General features: G+C 40.4%; 1 protein-coding gene across 3 annotated transcripts in view; it reads right to left on the bottom strand.

The window, feature by feature from the left end:
* The window catches only part of ARHGEF3 (Rho guanine nucleotide exchange factor 3), a 131,087-nt gene that overhangs the window by 21,781 nt on the left and 89,539 nt on the right, over window positions 1-19,767 (bottom strand). Inside the window, exon 1 of one of the 3 annotated variants that reach the window (XM_026078912.1) lies at window positions 14,665-14,947. The exons of the other annotated variants lie outside the window; for them this stretch is intronic. Coding sequence (XP_025934697.1) covers window positions 14,665-14,760 — 96 coding nt within the window. The 5' untranslated portion in view covers window positions 14,761-14,947. Of the gene's footprint in view, window positions 1-14,664; window positions 14,948-19,767 lie in introns of those variants that run through there. 3 annotated transcript variants of the gene reach the window in all.

Genomic DNA, 19,767 nt, shown 5'->3' on the forward strand with positions numbered 1-19,767 from the left:
TGTTATCTCGTGACTTTGCTGCTATGTGTACGGTCTCTGGTTAAAAGACAAAACTGATTTAAAGAAGTACAACCTGATCTATACTACCTCATAGCCACACCTTGTTTGCAAGTTAAAAACTCCTCAGACTAAAGACCTTTCACACAGATATTGTGATCTATTCAGTTTTGCACACACAGAGCCTAATTCTTAACAAAACTGCAAGCCCAGAAGCATGTGAAAACTACTGACAACAAATGAAATTACAGAAGAAATATATCCATATTTCACTGCATCTCTGCAGCTTTTCATTCCAGTGCACTGCAAAAAACCTGAATGAATCTTGCTGAGTAGAGTTTGAACCTAAGCGTGAAGGGCACAAGGTGTGAAAGGAGCCTGTCCTCCTCTGAATACTTCCACATACCCTGTATGCGCCTGCAGCTGAAGTTTGTTAATGACTGCATGAAGCCTGCAGTCTAAGCACCCAGACCAGGACCTAATTTGCTCTGCTGTGTGGGGCACATAAACCTCCAGCAGCTGTGAAAATTGTTGCACAGCATCAAATAACCCTGGAGAAAATTAGCCCAAGTCAAAAGAAGGGAAGTCACCTTTCTTCCCTTGGAGAGCAAGGAGGAAGGGAAGAAAGGAACTATGGTTTCCCCTTTTTCATCTTAGACAGCCCAAAGAGTCTCTGAAACCTTTGCTTTCTCCTAGCCTGGCTCTGCCAGCAGTCAAAGGAAATCAGCCAGTACGCTGTGTGAAGGTGTGCTTGCAAAGGTCCTTTCCCTTCTATCGCAACTTCCCATTCCGTCTTCTTCATCTACTGTATCATATTCAGGTTTTACCCTGAACAATCTGATCAGAATTCAAACTCATACATGTAGCTCAAATTAAGAATTCAATCTTATTAAGAGAGATCAGCACTATTATTGAAGTCTCTCCAATACAATTACTTAAGATACCTCGCTGTAAGTGGAAATACATCTATCCTTTGGAGACGTCTAACAGTGAGAGCAATCAACACTGAATGGCCCTTCCGTAGTGGAATAATAAAGTTTGTACGGGTCAGGCTTTGACTCTACAATGAAAATATAACACTACCACAGCAATTCTAAAACTCTAAGTCAGAAATACTGAGACTTAGACACTTTTTGTAGGAGTGTCACAGTACTCCTGTAGCATGTTCCACATCCGTTCTGCCTCTGCTTCTCCACCTGTCTGCACGGCCTCTCCAATCCAGGGACACACAGAAGTTGCACAGACTGCTGAGGCCAATGATCTGGACAGGAAAAAATTCCACAGTCAAAAGTATAGATGAAGAGTGAGTTTTAAACAGATGGTTGTTTTCTAACCAAGGGCTCTGTTCTTGGAAAGACAAATGTGTATGAACAATTCTGCTTTACTCAGAGAAACTGAGTAGAATCTGGACTTGCACATTAGTCCAATAAGATCAGGGGATTGCATTCCAGATGCTGCTTCCCAAATCTCTTAAAAAGAAAAGAAAAAAAAAAAAGAAAAGAAACTGCTTGTGGTTAGGAGTTCCTAATACATGTGTTCCTTATTTTACTGCTATATTGTCTCTGAAAGTCTCTGGTCTTCAAGTTAACTGGACGTCCCACAATCAAAATCTTTTGGGGTATGAATGTAAGCACATGGGAGCTCAGAAGAACCGTGCGATTCCAGTGTCTGTCCAGCATGAAGAGGCTCCAGCAGGGGCATATTCTCCAGGAAGAATGAACATTAGACTCAAGATCTGCACCTCTGAGTGTGCTCAAAAGACTTGGAGATAGCCAAAGTCACCGATCCTTTCTCCCTCCTTCCCACCTCTCCCCGCCAGTTCAGGGAACTTAGACACAGATGGCATTTAGGGATTTAGTGGCTGGATCCACTTGCAACAAACTATTACCTATCCAGACTGGGAACTGGTCCAGGTTATGACAGAGAAAATCCAGGAGTTAGAATGGTTTGCCTGACCTTTTAAATTTACTATTGGTATTAAAAAAAAAAATTTCAGAGTTTTGAAATAAAACTAAATATTTTTCAGAGTCATGAAGGCTTCCTGAAACAGTAAGGGAAGCAAGTCAGAAAACAGAAGATCCAGACTACAATTTGGCAAAGTTTCCAAAATGTGGAGCTGGTATATGTGAACAAGCGATGTTAATCTAACAGTGCTTTAAATTTGATATAAGGCTAAATAAAGCTGAGGGAAACATGAGTGCAGAAACTTCAAAGGCTAAACAGTCAAGCAAAGTCAAATTTATACCTGACTAGGCTAGAACAAAGAGCAGATGGCTTTTGGAGGGAGTTGCATATTTGAACTCAAGATGACTTCAGTAAGATTTGCATATTTGAATTTAGTGAACAGAAAATAAGAGCTGGAAAAGATTGTGTATATATACATCTTCAAAAAGAACTCTTGAAACTGGAAAAAATGGAAAAATAAGCAAGTGTGTGTGTCCAAAATCTGGATGGTTCTGGAAAATATACAGTGGACATTTCAAACAGCTGCTATGTCCTTCTGAGAGAGTACATTTATATCACATACTTTTCTGGGGAATTCATAGGAAGGAAGATTAGAATAACCACAATGGCATAATCAGCCAAAATCACAGAACTGAGAAAGGAAACTATTAGCTAAGAAGCTAGTTTAGCTAAGAAGCTAGTTTAAAGATGTCATGCCACACCGTTCTTTTAATTTGGCACAGAGGACACAGCGCTCTAGAACTGCTTCTTCGCTATAATTTATTCTGTAGATCCTGTATATGTTTGCATTTGTATTTCTAGTATCTTCTATGTATTAAACTCTAATCTTAATTGCTTAAACCACTGAATAAGAAGGGAAAACTCAAGCTTTTAATGTATAACCTTAAAATCTCCAGAAATTAGTATTCTGCTGTTGGACAGCTGGGAAATGTATACAGCAAGTGGTTTCAGCTACAGTCCTACCAGGATGCCATAGAATAACTTCTGCCAACTCCTTCTTCAGTAAAATGCAAGTCATTTCTTCTCCCTGTGCAACTGAATGTAAGTGCTGCTTTCTAAAATTGTGATAAGGTCATTTCAAAACAATGACATCTTGACAAAAAGATAATTTTGGTATCTTTTTTTCATCTCTATCTAATACATACAGACTACTGTTTAAAAGCCTGAATCTTTGCATACAGCACCCGTTCCTGGGGCAAGCCAAGCATTCAACATGCACTGAAGCATGTTAAAGCAGAAGATCCTTTGAAAGATTAGGCACTTGCATCAGCTGCAGTTACTGACAGCTAATTTGATGTTATTGTTTTTCCTTCATCAGTAAAACCAGCACCTAATAATTGGATATATTATATCCAATAACATACTACACAGATACGAAAAGCTAGGAGGAATCTAGGGGAAGAGGCTAAGACTTCTCATGCTCTTCATCCACACAGCAAAATGACTCTTTTACTAGTACATGTAAAGATCGGAATTTCCCTAAAGCTCTAAGAGCCTATATGTCAGAGCAAGTTAAACCCAATTTCATAACATTGACTCGTTTTCTAGACAGTGTCATTGCACAAGACCACCCACAGCTTAATTATCAGTTTGACGGATAAATTACTCTAGCAAAAGATTGATTTTAATTTTCTGACAAAAAAAAGGAAAGGAAACAAAAAGAACTAGGCCAGATTCCCTTCACATTATCTGCAAAGAACCAATGAGCTGGATAACACGTACTGAAGAACACAGTGGCACTCTAGGTGCCATATAATAGGTCTTCATTTGCTTTAGTCCCTCATTTCAAAGGTCTTTCATTCCATGCTTTTGACCAGCTGAGCCACTGATTTCCTCCCAGCAAACAGTAAAAGCAAGTATACGTCCACTGCTAGTATAACTGTTTTTCCACCTGACTATCCCACCTCTTATCAGCAGTTTCAACAACAGACAACATGTCAGAAAACTGGTGCCGAATCTGACAAACAAGGGAAAATATTTCCCTGAGGGGTCATTACACTTCTGTCTTCAGCCCGCGTGCAGCACTCCTGTGACCATACTGTGTTCATTCTTCTGATTATACTGAAAAACAAACAAACCCAACAAAATAGACTTACAGCAATTTTAAGTCAACCCAGAAAATAAGAGGTAACTGAAAACTTCTGCAGGACCTTAGCACGTTAGAATAAACAACGTCATCCCAACTAACTTCAAAAGCAAACAAAAAATTCCCTCAGTTCACATACAAAATAGCTGACATTGGCAATGCTTGCTAAAACCTTAACTTTAGTGTCCACCTTACCAAAGTTAAAAAATTCACAGAACCAACACATTTCTGAAATAATTGTTTACAGTAATAATTCTGGATTTCTAGCTGCTAAATTTCTTCACTTTTTATCAAAAATATGCTGGTTATTCTTTTCCTTTTAATATACTATTTGTGAACCTAGAAAAACAAGTATCCAAAGTATTAATTCTGTTCTATGGGAACATTCATTAGTGCAAAATGTTTGAATTGAAACTAGACTCAAAAGAGTTACCAGTGTAATAAATTGAAGACCCTATAAATTGAAACTGTACAGTAATTTTTGTTTCAAATATAATCCACAAGCTGTGCCAGAAAACTCAAACAGACCCACTCTGTTTCAGACTTCACCCTACTGGCTAAATTTCCATTCTCCTATACTTTAAAAGTTACTAGTTTTTACTCAACTTTATATGGGTAAGTCAACATTTGTCATGGCAGAAAGCCCAACATTATTATTTTTATTAGACTGCTACTAGTTAAATTGGCCTAGGATTAAAGAGTTCTAATAAATGCCCCCAAAACTTGGAGTTTAATAATAATAATAATAGAAAGGAGTATTCAAGCTCTGTTCCACAGGATGTTATCAATATTTAACCTCCAGCAGGATAACAAAACAAAACAAAACAAACAAGAAAAAGGTTAAAATAAAAAAGAACCCATGTTACACCAGAGTCTCTTACTACAGCAAACATTTCACCTAAAAATAAATTAAGCAATGCATCTTGGGCTTTTTGCACCTTCAGAAAGAGGCAAATCTAGAACTAGTTCTTCCTTGTGGAAAGAGTTATACTCTACTACAATAAGCAGAAGCTGGTCAGCTAACTACAAGATTATCAGCAAGAACCAGCCAGGATAACAAGTGAACTGGGAGAACAGTTCCATACCAGAAGCGCTGCTCGGCTGCTCGTACGGAGCTGGAGCAACCCTGGAGCCAGCGCAACATTCTCAGGGGTTACTGGTGCTAACAGAGACCGTATTTTTAATACTTGAAAGGGCAGAAAATTTGCCTTTGCTTCATGATATCTTAGAAATATTCTGATTGGGAAATTCAAGAATATTCACTCTTCTAGAACCGTGGGTCATGGTCAAGAAAAACAAAGTAGATGATTCTGAGTTCAAAGTAAAGTCATCTAGTACGACATGGAACTAAAATCATCTACAAAAATCCATTCTAAACCCTGGGAAAGACATCCCACTGCCAGCAAAGCAAGAAGAAGTTACTAAGTAACCGAAGTAAATTGATACATAAATGCAACTTGATCAATCAATGAACAACAGTAATCAATGATAAAACTTCTGAACTTTTTGTCAAAACCACAAGTTCTACCACTTGAGCTCTCAGGTGGGGGAAGGAAGAGGTCTGTTATCCCTCCTCCGCCAGGCTCCACAAAAACAGCCAGCAAATAAAGCAAAACCCCCACCAGACATTTTGCTTTAATTGTGGTATTATAAGGAGGTGGCTCCAAAATGAAAGCTGAATACAATGAAAAGCCATATAGAAAAGTGGTGCAGGATCCTCAGGTGAAGAAAATAAGCTAAAGTTTGCATCCTGCCATTGTAGTGCGTGCTTCATCAAAGACTGGCTGCTTCCCACAAAGAGGCCACCACCATCAGCCCCCACCCTGAAGAACTCAGATTTGCTTTGCCACCCGCAAGGCAGAACCACCAAAGTGTCAGTAGCAAAAGGACAAGCTGCCTCCAGCCATCTCAGCTGAAAACTCATTTGTCTGCAATATCCAGAAATCAAACACTCTACCAGCAGTTAGGAAATGAAGGCAAATTAACAGAAGGACCTACAGAGTAAGGTGAATTAACATGAGTAACAGAAACTCTGAGAAACCCAGACAACTAATGTAGAGCTGATTAAATTCCGAATTTCCTCTCATTAAAAGCTGCTTGTACAGACTACCTACAAAAGACCTCTTCCATTCTGGAACAAACTGGACATGAAGCCGGCGTGCCAGTAAACAAGTAGACATCATACGGTGAGTTACTGAACGGCAAAATAAAAGCAAGCTGCTTGTTTCAAATTGCTCTTAGGCAGAACAAATGAGCAATTGCAGGTGTGGTGGTTTGCCACGTTTCCGTGTTTAGCTCACTGCAGTTATATGGCACATGAGAATACAGTTACCTGGAACATACCAAGACTGCAACTCACTAACATTTCATTAAAAACAGAGAAAGAACAACATATACTTTTATGAAGGTTAAAGAACATTCATGACTTGCAATTTATCACAAACTCTTTTGGCCCCTCTCCCTCTGGCTCCATGCCCGTTTCCCCTTCCCTGGAGGCCTTTGGGTCCTGTACTCCCTTGTTGGTGCCACTTGCTTGCCGAACTAAATGCAGTCCCAAGCACGAGGCATCCTCAACGTTCCACTGCACGTTAATAAGTCAGGATATTAGGAGACAACAAGGACAGGAACTGGAGCTGTTCACAGCCTCGGTCTAACATTTCTGCAGTGTAAAAGATGTAAGGAGATACTGAATAAACTCTAAGACACTGAAAAGAGGAGGGAATTCTGTGCTACTGTTCCAGGTAATAGAGCCTAAAACCAACCCCCTCACAAATTCCCGAGCATAACTCACCCCCACTCCTTAAGAAATTTGCCCACTTTGTACTTTAAAATATACAGTTGTCCCAATAACGGTCCCACATTTTCATTTAGATTGTGATACATTCAAGGCAAAACAGTGAAGTTTCAAACTAAGTCTGAGGCTTACAACAAGGCAGTCATCTGCTCCACTTCTCGCTCTGCCACTTGCTGCCCCGGTGATCTTGAACCATCTACTTCACCTCCACTTCCAGCTGTTGCCCCTTCAGGCAGAGACAGCAGCCCTCTCCTCCCACCTCGCAGGATAGCTGGGCGGAGGAAGCAGTTTATGCCTGGGCAACGACATAAGAACTAAGCTTGCTATTATGAGCTCTAAACAGAATTATTTTGCTTATTCAAAAAGTACAGTCACAAAATGATTTTTTTTTTAACAGTGTGGAGCTGCTGCGAACTCAGCTACAAAGAAAAATGATAACAGAGATTCCACAGGTGACAAAGTATATTCATGATATAGTGAAAAAAATTGCCTTCTCCCGAGGTAAACAAAAAGTCTGAAAAGACACATTTGTTTTCTGATATTGATATTCCTGCTTTTTCATGGGCCTCTCTGAGCAACTTAAGGGTACTGCTTTACTGCTGAAAGCTTCCAACACTTTTAACAACAAAACGTTTATAAAAACTCTTCATATCCCCAGGTTTAGTTGACTTAGGTGCTAACACAAAATGTATAAAAGGCTGTGCCAGGAGTGCAAAATCCTTCGTTAGAATTGCTCTTCAAGGTGTCCCTCAAACTTAACTTCAGTGAGGTATTCAGGAGACCTCAAACACTAAAGCAAGGTGGGGAGGCATTGCGTTAGATCCCGTACCCTGGAGTAGGAGAACATTCTTACTCTGAAAATTCATGACCTTGTTCCCGTGACATTAAAGTTGTTTTATTATTTGCTGGTTTTTTGGGGAGTGGGAGTGTAAACCTCAGAGAGCATGGGGAGGAAAACATGTTTGGAATGACTAGAGATTGCACAAATAGTTGTTAATAGTTATCTGAGAAATAGATACCTCATTTTACCACAGAACCTCAGTCCTCATCTCCTTTTTACTTACACAAAATTGTACAAGTGGAAGAATTGGAGGTTTAAGAAGGAAGATCTTTTTCTAGCAGGGATATTTAGCAGCATTTGGATAGCTAAGCAAAGCTGTCTCCTCTCCTTGTTTGTGGTTATGAAAAACATGTGTTTAAATGAGAAAACTAATCCCCATCCTAAATGTCTTTTCTCTGCAAACATACAAGCCTTAAGGGATATCAGATTTATTACAAGTTAAGGAAGACATTTTTGAGGGAGCTCCATGTCAAAATCCTGAGAGTACATCTTGAACTTCTGCTTCTAACTGTACTTTCTCTGTCCTTAACCACAAGCACCATTTACTTTGATGTTGCTCAAGATACTCAAAAGTTTTCATGGTGCTATTGCGGGCATTAAGCTTCAACTTAACCATGCTGATCTTCCCATAGATAAATGATGCAATTTCAAACAAACTCAGTGTTTCACAACAACTACTTTTTCTCAAATGTACTGAAGTATACTAATTGCATTAACTTTTTTTTTTTTTAAACATGTAGCATTTGTTACATAGAGTAACTGCAAATTAGATTAAGAAATTTAAAAGGAGGAGTTCAATATTTCAAAGACTTCTGCTATACTATACTGTTGGATTTCTTATGATCAGAAAAAGGTTAAATGGAAATGGTAAAAAAATAAAATAAATAAAAATAAAGTTAAACAATATTACAGATGTTCTCTCTATATATATAAAGAGAGAGGACTAGTTCAGTATTTAGATACCCTAAGTTCTACAGTGAACCCAGGACCAACCATCTTGCTTCTCCATTTTGTTTACCTTTGCTAAGTAAAAGGTTTTGTTGTTTTCACTGAGGCAAATATAATGTAACTGTTAAGATATAAAAGGAAATGCAACACAGCAAACACTGATGGTCAGTGAGGAACACCATTGACTTCTCTTGAAATTAAGATTTAATCACGTTCTGGTTTTCTATTCCTTTTTAGCCACATTCAGATTCATATCCATTTAATGGTACATGCCCATTAAAACAAAACAAAAAAAACGCATCAGTTAGTTACTGGAAGTCAGCCTTAGTAAAAACTATGTCTGATCTCATGGCATTCTTAATCAAAATTACTCTGAAAAAGTCATTATTCTGGTCAGCATATGAAGTCTGTTACCAATGGGGTTGAATCCTTGGGTGAAAGAGTAGGCAAGTAAAAGCTACTGCTAAAGGTTTTCATACGGATATTGAAATTATTGAAAAAGTAGTAATCAGTGCAGTCTGGCAGTCTACAACAGATGAATATGTGTCTATTGATCAACAGTTTTGTGAAAGACCAAGAGCCAGATTTACAGAAGATTTTATGTTCCCAATCAGGAAATAAACGGGTATTCAAGCAGCTAGTAATAGATTTTTCTTTAGCCTTATACGGTTCCCGCAACTCCTACTACTTTCGACAGAACCAAGCAGAGATTGAATCACCAGCCACAGCCATTTAATACAATTCTTTCACACAACAGGATCGAATGAGATTCTTAGAGCACAAATATGAGGTTGTAGTGCAGGCTCAGTTCAGGCTGCCTGCGCTAATGCCTTGCCCACGCCACAGACCTCTTGGGGTTGTGCCTGTACACAGAGCCTTTCTCAAACGAACACATGCAAGAAAAGAAGCTATTAGTATCTTTTGTTGTTGTAGCCATGTATTTTCACCTCTTGCTTAGTACTAATTATACTTGTTGGGTTATAATTAGTATATGAAACAATCCAAATCCTTAGTACTCAGTTAACCAGTATCAGAAGAAAATAGTTGCAGAATTCAGCACTGGAAAGAGTCTCTTCTGGCAGATACGTAAAACAAAAGGCTTCCTTCTGTCTTGAGCTTTCCACCTCGAGCAACGAGTCTTCCAAAGGAAGGCAACAAAAGCTTATCTTCAACCCTTCTGTAAGGAGGAACAGTCTTCTTCCCACTAACTCTGAAGGAATAATTTTTTGTGCACCGTTGCATTGACGAGTTTGGTCTTTTAACATTTTTCAGTTTCAGGGAGACACGGGCAAAAGTGTGTCATTCAATATTATAGGTACTGCTAAATGTCTCATGCTTCTAACTATATTTTAATACAGTCAAGGGCAGATTAAATGTTCTTTCAGAGCAAACACATGAAAAAATAGTTCAATCCTGATTCTAGTTACACCATTTGTTCAGATTTGATTTTTTTTTTTTTTAAGATATGTAAAGCAGTTGTGAAAATCTTCCCTTTATATCAGTTGTCATGTCTGTATTTGGTCAGCACAGGTTTTTCATTTGTTTTCTCAGGGTGCCCAAAATTACCAACATAGCATTCTCTTAAAACATAGTTATACCAGATTACACCTACCAGAGGTCTACTTTGTTTCTGAAGGCTTTCGAATTTTATCCAGTAGAGGACTGACACTAGCATCTATAAAGGCATGTCAATGAAGACTGTGGAATGATGCAAGATTTACAGAAGTATTTGGATATATTACTTCACTCTGGAAATCATGGCCTGCACTGTAAAGCTTGTACAAGTTTCTAAATCTCCATCTCAATTCACTTCCTGACTGTTATATAACTTGTTTTTATATAAATCAGCAGGCTCAAACCTTGTTATAATGACTTTTATTTCTTTAAGAATAAAAGGAAATCAGATAAGATTGTTCATACTGAACAACTAAGTTTTCCAGGCAACAAATGCCCTATGATTAGAAAACTGCCTGTGTGTCTCATCCACAGAACATCAGCCGTATCACCGTTGCGCCATTCTTCTGTCCCAGCAGACTCTGTTCCTATGGGAAAGTGTCAGACCTTAACGAATTACCAGTACGGCTGCATCGGAGGGCTTCATAACGAGCCTACTGGCGGACCAACATCTGCTTTTGCATCAACTCATTCTCAAGCACAGTATCAGATTCCACATCTTATGAAGAACATATAGATTGATTTTTTTTCTTTAAGTTCACAGATACTAATTAGGTTATTTTCATATTGACAACATGACAGGCAGAATCTCTCTAACTGCATCTCTCTAGCTACGTTTAGCTAAAACTGAGGAAGCTCTGCTGTACCCTCCCTTTGGCTCCGTGCCTCAGTTCCTTGTGACCACACAATCAGTTTGCAAATTTTATACAGGAAACTGGTTCAATGTTGCCCTTGAACACCATGATCACCATATAATGATCCTATATGACCATTTAAAAAACACTGTGTATTGGGCACCCAGTGGTATTGTGTATCCCAACAAACCCTGCCCAGATCCATGAAACTTGTTAAATTTTATCTCATTAACAATAAGACATTGCTAAGTTCACTGTTTTGTTGAGCAGAAGAACAGCTAACACTCAACTTTTGCCAAACTGCTGTACTTGTTTGTTAGGATGAGGGTTTTTGTTTTAAGAGCATTTATTCTTGTTTTTGACCCCTTCTGCAGCTCTTCCACCAGGGATTGGCAGGATTTGTATTCGGCAGCTATCACTGGTTATATGATACAAAGGAATACACCTCAGCACAAAGGCCAATACCAGAACAGCCCCACCAGTGAGGCTCACAGCATCTTCCCCAGTGTTACTTTTCTGATATTAAATAGTATGAAATGACTTAAAAGAAGATACATTAAAAAGCACTGAAAACAAAACCTTCTTCCCAATCTCCATTTAACTGTTTGCCTTACACATTGAAATACAGGGGCTGACAGGCTTTGTGGGAGTCACACCTCTGGACCGTTAGTCCTCGGCTTGCGATGGTGCTTGCTCTTTATCACGCTCTGCCCACTCACTGGTTGTTGCTTTACTGCTTGTTTCTTTCCCAGGAGGCGAGCAGGGAGCTTGCTTTAACCAGGGCGACAGCAAATGGTGCATCAGCAGAAAAACGTGCTTCTTTTTACACTTCAAAGCAAGCTGATTTCAGTTCTGCTGACTGTCTCTATTCTGATGTTAAGAAGAAGAGCTGGGAAGAGCCCAACATCTCTCTACTGTTTGCACCTAGAACTGTACTGCAGGACTTTATGTGGGGTATTCAATGATGTATGTAAAGGCCTTTATATATAATTTCTGTATTAACTCACTTCTCAGGTGTTGCAGTATTTTGTTGCCCTTAAACTGAATTTAGGAATAACTGTGATAATTGTACTTTGACCACTGGTAACACCAGTCTTTTCTTAGATTCCAGATTTTTACTATTTACCTGCATTTTGGATGTTGTTTAGTCATTATTTTGTGACTGTGCTACTTTCACAGAGTTTGTACCAAGGAAACTAAAGTGCCGCTTACACAACAGGTTGCAAGTCAGGAAGCCTCTGTTCTGTCCTCTTTCATGCCACTGACGTGTTGCTCCAGAACAGCAGTGGTTTTCAGCTCGTGGTCTGCAGGCTAAGGACAAGAACAACTGGGAACAAAACTATTGCCAGTAAGCTTCAGGTTGCTGCCCAGAGCTCTCCACCTGGAAATCTGGGAAACTTTAACAGTACGCGCACACACAAAGCTGAAAGCTAACAGCCTAGCTATTTAGCCTTTCTTAATTTCAGTTTCCATACCTCTAAAGTGTTGATAAAGTATTAATAAAGATAATTGTTTTGCAGCTAGAGATTTCAAATGTGAGTGTACCCATTTCAGCAGACAACCTAATCGCATGTGAAGGGCTCTCCTAACCCTGTTAAGTATACACATTTCTTGCTAGTCTCAGTTAAAATCAGCAGGGTTAAGTTAGGCATGTGCTCAAGATTTTTGCTGAATTTCATCCCATGTAAGAACCACTATACCTGAGCTTCCAGACTACATTTTGCATTTGTTCACAAGAAACACCAGAGGATTATTATTTAATATGGTCAGAGGGAATATTTAATAATCATGAGTTCTGTCTTTAAAAAAAAAAAGAAACTAACAGAAAATCTATTTCACACATGACAAAAAATATGCAAAAATTAGGTAATTAATTAAATCAACCAACTTCACACATTGATAATTAAAACTAAACTCAGGCTTTCAAAGCCAAAAATTCATAGCACACACCTAGCAAGCTAGCTTTCTGGTGTAGTAACACAAAATTGTGGTAGAAGGCGCCCAATAGCTTTAGCTAGACCTGTAAATACCACAGAGTGGAAAACATAAGATACAGAGAAAAGGTTTTTTCCCCCATATTGACAGACTTCAAAGGAACGGGCTGCATACATCTACCCTTACAACGCCTTTCCCAAAGAGTGTGCGGGGTTTTTTTGTTTTGTTCTACTTCTGCTTCTTTAGTGGCAGATGATCTTTCCATACCCTACTAAGACAAACAGAAGATTGCTTAAAAGTCTATTCTTCAGGATGTTGGAAGTCTATCATACTCTCAGTAAACAGCATTTTTCAGCTTGAAAGCGTAGGATGAATTTTCTCATTTGTATAAAATACAACATGAAAGATTATAAATCCAAAACAACTGTCCTAAGTAAAACATTTGCACTTTATAATTTGATTGATCACAACTGTTATTGAATACTTTCTCATGCTCTAGGCTTTCATTGAGTTTTGATTTTCTTTGACATTTGACTACAATTAAGTTGTTCTTCCTAACTGTAAGAGACCAACACTCTGGCTTTTCAGATTTGACAATTCTATTCATTCACAAAAAACAAACAAACAACTCCCCCCCCCCCCCCGAAACCTTCAGGCACTAAACAGGCTAAAAATATATTTCTTTAAATATTATATTTAGTAAAACAAATACCCTTAAGTTAACCATTTGGTGTTTAACAACTTGCATTTTGCATATATACATATATGCACAGGAGATTTTAATTTTAAACAGCTGAAAATTTTTCAGTCTTGTAACTGTAATAATTAAATCACTGTATATAGAAGTACACTGAAAAACAAAAGCACAGTATGTTATGTTCTTTATCTATACCCCATGATTAAACAAGGACACTTGGCTTGGGTTTCTTTTACTTTGGATCCATTCACCTGCTGGAGGTAACTAATCTTTGATGCAGTTGTACTAAATGCACACAGTCCAGTAAGTTATCTTCAAGTTACTCAACACACAAGATTAATGTAAAAGCTTTACATATATATATGCGATAAAAACTTTCAGAGAGAAATGTTATCCCTCCTCCAGCGCAGCTGGACCAAATACTTGAGGTCACTGTTTTCTTTCCAAAAACGCACACAAAGCAGACTAAACATTAACCTAAAGTATCAAATATTTAAGTATTTCAAGAACACAGCTCCTGAAAGGTTCAACCATTTAGGAGAATAAGTGGGCTTTTGAATAAATTTTTAATGACATATTAAAGGATTTCATGCATTTTAAGAAACAGAGTAGTTAACTCAAAACTCTGCCATATCAGCAGGTTAACTGTGTTATCGGATTAATTCCTTGGTTTACTCCTGGTGGAGAAAAGACACAGACATAATGCTTTAAAACACCTTTTTCCAGATTCCCTCCCACTGTCACCAAAGCACATAACCGCTAAATTTAGCGATTTGTAAGTAAAGGTTGGCACTAGAATAAGTTACCTGTAAACTTAAAATTACATACCTAAAAAGGACCTTTCTCAATTAGCCACTGAAAAAAGAAGTATTAGCTCCTTAAAGTGACAGCTGACAAAATCTACACTCTGTATTCCTTGCTTTATTCCAAACAAAAATCCAACGTCTAAAGACGGCAGTGAAAGATGCCTAAAACAAACCAGGTATCTCTGCTTAGGAACCTATTTTTAAAGCCCGTTGATTCCCCCGAACCGACGCAGACCAGCCCCGCAGAACACTGCGGCTGCCGCCGCCCCGCGAGCGCGTTAAGTACCTCGGTCTCCTTCGGCGGGCTGGCCGCCGCCCGCGCCCCGCCGCCGCAGCTCGCCCTCTTGGCCGCCAGGTAGAAGGGGTAATCCTTGGCCACCATGGCGGCTGCGGGGGCAGCGTGCGATGTCACAGCGGGTTCCGTCCGAGCGCAGAGCAGGCAGGCGAAGCGGGGGCTCTCCAAGGCGAGGGTCCCCCGCGGGGCTCCCGCGCTCGCATAAGGGCGCAAAGCGACGAGCTGCGGGCGCCAGGCGAGCGCGACGTGACGCCGCCGCTGCCGCCACCGGAATCCTGCCAGCGGCAGCGGGCGGGGCGGGGAAGCGGCTGAGCGCGCAGCCGAGGCGGGGAAAGGAGCAAGTTACTGTAAACTCGCCCCGCAACCCCCAGAAAACACACGCGCTGTTTCTAGCGGAAGAGACGTCTTCGTTTTCTCTCCCCTCTGTAGCTTTACTCCCTTATTGATCGCACAGCATTATCATCATATATTACAAATATATAATTGAATCTAGCAGTGCTGTCTGCTCCTCACAGGGCAACTGCAATTCAATTACTATCTCTTGTTGGGCTTTCCAGGCAGCTAAATATCTGACGGATACACGGCAAGCAAGAGGAACACGGTCCCGAGTGGCACAGTAATCGTGTCCCCAGTGAAGGCTGCTTTCCTAGCGCTGGCCGGCGCATTGGCCGCCGGTCTGCACCGCTGCTGCCCGTCAGCGAGGAATGCTGCACTATACCATGCGGCCCCGGCAGCCGGCAGTTTCTTCCTTCCCCCCCCCACCCCGCCCCCTTTTTTGTTCACCCACATTGTGGCTTTTTCCTGCCTGGCAGCAGCCCTTTGCTCCTTGTGTTTTTGCAGTTACGCTCCGTTTCAGTTGGTCAGGCAAAGAGCTCCCTTGCCTGCACCCTTCCTTGCAACAAGCTGCGAAAGGGCAAAAATCCCCTTGCCTGCCACACTGCATAGCGCCTTTCGGGTCTGCACAGCCGGGCCCGCTCGGCTCGACGTTTACCTTAGGGCAAAGGCAGGGAAAACGTCCTGAAAAGAGGGAGGAAGCGTTAGGGGCCTCGTCTGCAATGTGGGATCTGCGGGACAAAAAGGGTGTATGGGAGACAAGAAAACGGAAACTGGGGCTAGGAAGCTGGACGGGGGGAGGAGGAAAGGAGAACGTTTCTAAACATCTGCAGCCAAAGAGAAGCAGCACAATTAAGGATAACTTTTACACAGTTTGATAAAGTTAACGTTGTTTTTAAAGGCAGATTGTATAATGGATGTTCCTTTACAAGCACTTATTTTCCTAAAGGTTGTTAATCAGGCAGTAGTGCCTTCAGAATAAGTTTATTCACCTTGCAGACTCAGTTCCCATTTGGAGGCTTTCCTGTGATATCCCACATATGTAATGTCTCATACTCTCATTCTTCTAATCCTTTTAGGAGCAACTGCAATAGAGCCAGAGCTGGTATCCTGCTGCCTGTTAAACTGGTATCTCCATGTTTTGGAGTAGTCTACTCTTAAAAAAAACAAAACAAAACAAAAAAAACCACCAATTCCTGCAAAAAAATCTAGAATAAAATTATCAGTACTTTGGGATGTTCAGTTTTTCTAAAAGCAGAAGTGAAACCAACACTCTGAACGCTACGGGCAGGAGTTCTCCCCCATCGCCAAAAGGATATAGTAGGATCAGACAAGGTTTACAGAAGAGCAAAAGTACTGACAAGAGACACGGAAGAGCTTTCACGTGACAAGTGCTTAATCAGGCAGGACACTTCAGACAGGAAAAGAGACAACCGAGAGCAGATATGATAGAGGCCTACAAACCACGAATGACACAGAGAAAGCAAACAGGGAATGATTGTTCATTGCCTTCAACTACAGGGAAAATGAAGTATTAGATTAAACCAGTTGGTGGCAGATTCAGAGCCAAAAAGGTGGTAATTCTTCATATTACATGCAATATTCACATTACATATACGGAGGAGAGGGAGGCAGAGAGGCACAAGATGCTGTATATCTTAAGATTTACAGAGGCTCAAAAAGCAACTGGATAAATTCATGGATGAAAAACATATCAAGGGCCATTAGAGACAAAAATACCATCTCTGTCTCAAAGTTTCTCAGCCACAAATTCTTGGATGCTGGGACAGTATTCTGGGGAAACCTGACAGGCTATTTCTGTCTTGCACTCTTCCCTAAGCATGTACTGTTGACCACCACTGGAGATGTGCTATTAAGCAAGACAGATGCTTGATGTGGTCCCCTTCCTCTCCATATTTCATAAAATATGAAAAAAAAAAGTGGTACTTCATTTGAAGACTACCTGTCTTTCATGAACATTTCAGGAACTACAAGTTATGATTTCATTCATATGAGCTTGCATTCATTTTTTCAAATACTTTTTTTTTTAAACGTCCTTCAGCAACTCGTTCAGAGGGTATCTACCTCTTCTGAGCACAGTCTGATGGCACTGGACACTTTCTGCTTACAATTCAAGCATGTCAAAACACTAATACACACAAGACATTTAAAATGGTCAAGAAACCCCTGAAAACACTGCAGCTGCTGTTACCAGGTGTGCCCAAGAAGCCTTGATTTCAAATGCCATCTGTGCATGTTTGCTTATGAGCATGTGTGCTGACACTATTTTAAAAATCAGCTTCACTCAAATCAAGGAGACGAAATGCCCTCAGGGCTGGCGCTCCAGGCACAGCATTCCCATCCAGTAACGTGCTTCAGAGCACAAGCAGCCCTTCACACGGGCAGGCGTGAACTGGTTCAGAGACCAAAATAATCAACTTTGGTTTCTACTTGTGAAAAAGGTGCCAAGAGAGGGATTCTGTCTTGTCTCCATTAATCCAACCAGCGGACTTTGGCTTAACAAAGCGTTCTTGAAAGCCAAGGAAAAAAATCTATTTTAAGAGGAACATAATTCTTTAACTGCTAAGAATAGGCAGGCCCTTCATATCAATAAGTTTCAGAGCAACTTGCACCTAGAAGACAGACCATAATTCCTACCAACACCTAAAACAGGATTTATTAGACTCTTTGGATGTTTGTCTATTCTAGCAGAAGCATTTAAATACAGTTTCCTTAACGTTATTCAAGCAGAACTACCGTTCGAAGATGTCCAGGAGAAGTTCATCAAGCTAGTGCTGCACATGCCTGCAGAATTCTGCTCCTACTGGATATCACTGTCATCTCCCTTCACACGTACTCCAGCATCTCTTCAGGGCAATCCTTAGGAAGCTTTCTTTTTAGAAATGTTTTTCTGAAGCAGTCGATTTCAACCAAACATTACTGATTTGAGTCTGCTCAAGAGCTGGAATGCAGAAATCCTGACAGTGAGGATTTAGTAGGTAGAAAGCATAAAAACTGCATGATAAAGGGAATTTAGAAGGCAGTCACACAGCTGTTCATGAAACTGCAGTTCACCAAAAAAGATAGCTTCACCACAAGTGGAAGAATATTTTACATTTATATGCACCTAAGAATCAAATAGGGACTGTACACATGTTAATGCAAGTGACAATTTGCTAAGTAATACTTGTTAGAAACAGACCACTTGATTAAAAATATTGGTCCTTAGAAATTCCAATAAAATGATTACAGGAGAAGTGATTACCATTAAAATGTTCTCTCAAAAACCACAGCTGTCATTTTTCCAAGTAGATTCATAATCCTGCAAAGATCAGCGCAGAATAAAGAAACACTTCTCAAGGGAACATCTGACATTACACAATTGAACCCCAAATTTCTATTCTTTCTAGATTCTCCTTTTGAAGGCTGCCTTTCATATGACCCTTATTTGTGTAGCTTATGGAGTAATAAAAAAAGCAGGAAGTTAAACACTTAAGTTTCCTCACTGTTATCATGGTCTGTGTTTTGGGAATTGCAGCCAAGATGCCCTGAATGAATCCCAAGTTTTGTCACATCAAATTAGTAAGTAACAGGAGTCTCCATTATCTTCCACAGTGGAAGGGGGCTACTGCAAAATGCCACGTTTATTTTGAAGCACATTTAGCTTGAACTGAGGGATAGAGACACACGATTCTCCTGCACAGATCACCGCACTATTGTATAACCACACATCCAGTTAGTAAAGCAGCGTGCAGACTTTCAAAATGAACCATGCCTATATTGTTGAAGTTTTTCCATATGAACATAGCCGGTGGAACTATTTTCCACTGGGAGCCAAACAGACGAAACAATCTGCCAGACTTTTTTTCTTCTTTTCGCTAACTTCATGTAGCTTTTGATTACTACAGAAAGTACCGGGCAGTTCAGTGATGTCCCCTAACAGTTGCATCTGCATTGAGACCAAAGCGTTCCCTTCATGAACACAGAGTTTATCCTTAGGAAGAAGATAATAAGCCCTTTTTAAAGCTGCCTCAAATTCATATAGAAAAATTGTTATGATGCTTGGCCACCCACAGCTCAAGACTAACGATGGCCTGCTGAGGAAACTGCCATGGGATTTGTGCTTCCCCACCGCCCAACGCGCCCAGCGCCGCACGCCGACTCCGGGCGCTGCCAGTCCCTGCGGAGCCGGCGCGGAGGCTGCGCTGTGCAGGGTGAAAGGAGCCCTCGAGAGCGAGGCTGGCACAAAGCTGCACCAAATTTTACACCAAAAGATGCACTATATGGAGAGGAAGTTACAGGGAACTGCTTGTATGATGTTTAAATGAGATTAAATGTAATTAAAATCGGTTTGTTTAAATTACAGCCATTGTGGGAGCAGGAATCTCTCTTTAGAGCACTCCTGCTGGCTGGAGAATTAAGTAACAAATTTTTGGGGAGGAAATCATTGCCTCTAATGCAAAGTGTTTATCAAGACATCGCAGTAGCAGTAGTGGTCTATTTGTTTGTTTTGATTAAATCTTGTTACAATAACATTTCTATCACATGAATAACTTCATGACATTTACCCCAGGGTAGACAGTACTTTGTAATCTTTCGCTGTACGCGTGTGCATGCTTGGGTATGAGCAACTAAGGGATCGCACACATGGAACTGGCCAAACGCTCTGTCCCTCCAACCCTTGCCTCCAGCTGCGCTAGGCAAGGCAAGGCTTGGGGTTAATATGGCTTATTAGACCATGCTAGATAACTGGGGGGGGGG

Source organism: Apteryx rowi, unplaced genomic scaffold (assembly GCF_003343035.1).
Source record: "Apteryx rowi isolate R43461 unplaced genomic scaffold, aptRow1 scaffold_49, whole genome shotgun sequence".
Lineage (NCBI taxonomy): Eukaryota > Metazoa > Chordata > Aves > Apterygiformes > Apterygidae > Apteryx > Apteryx rowi.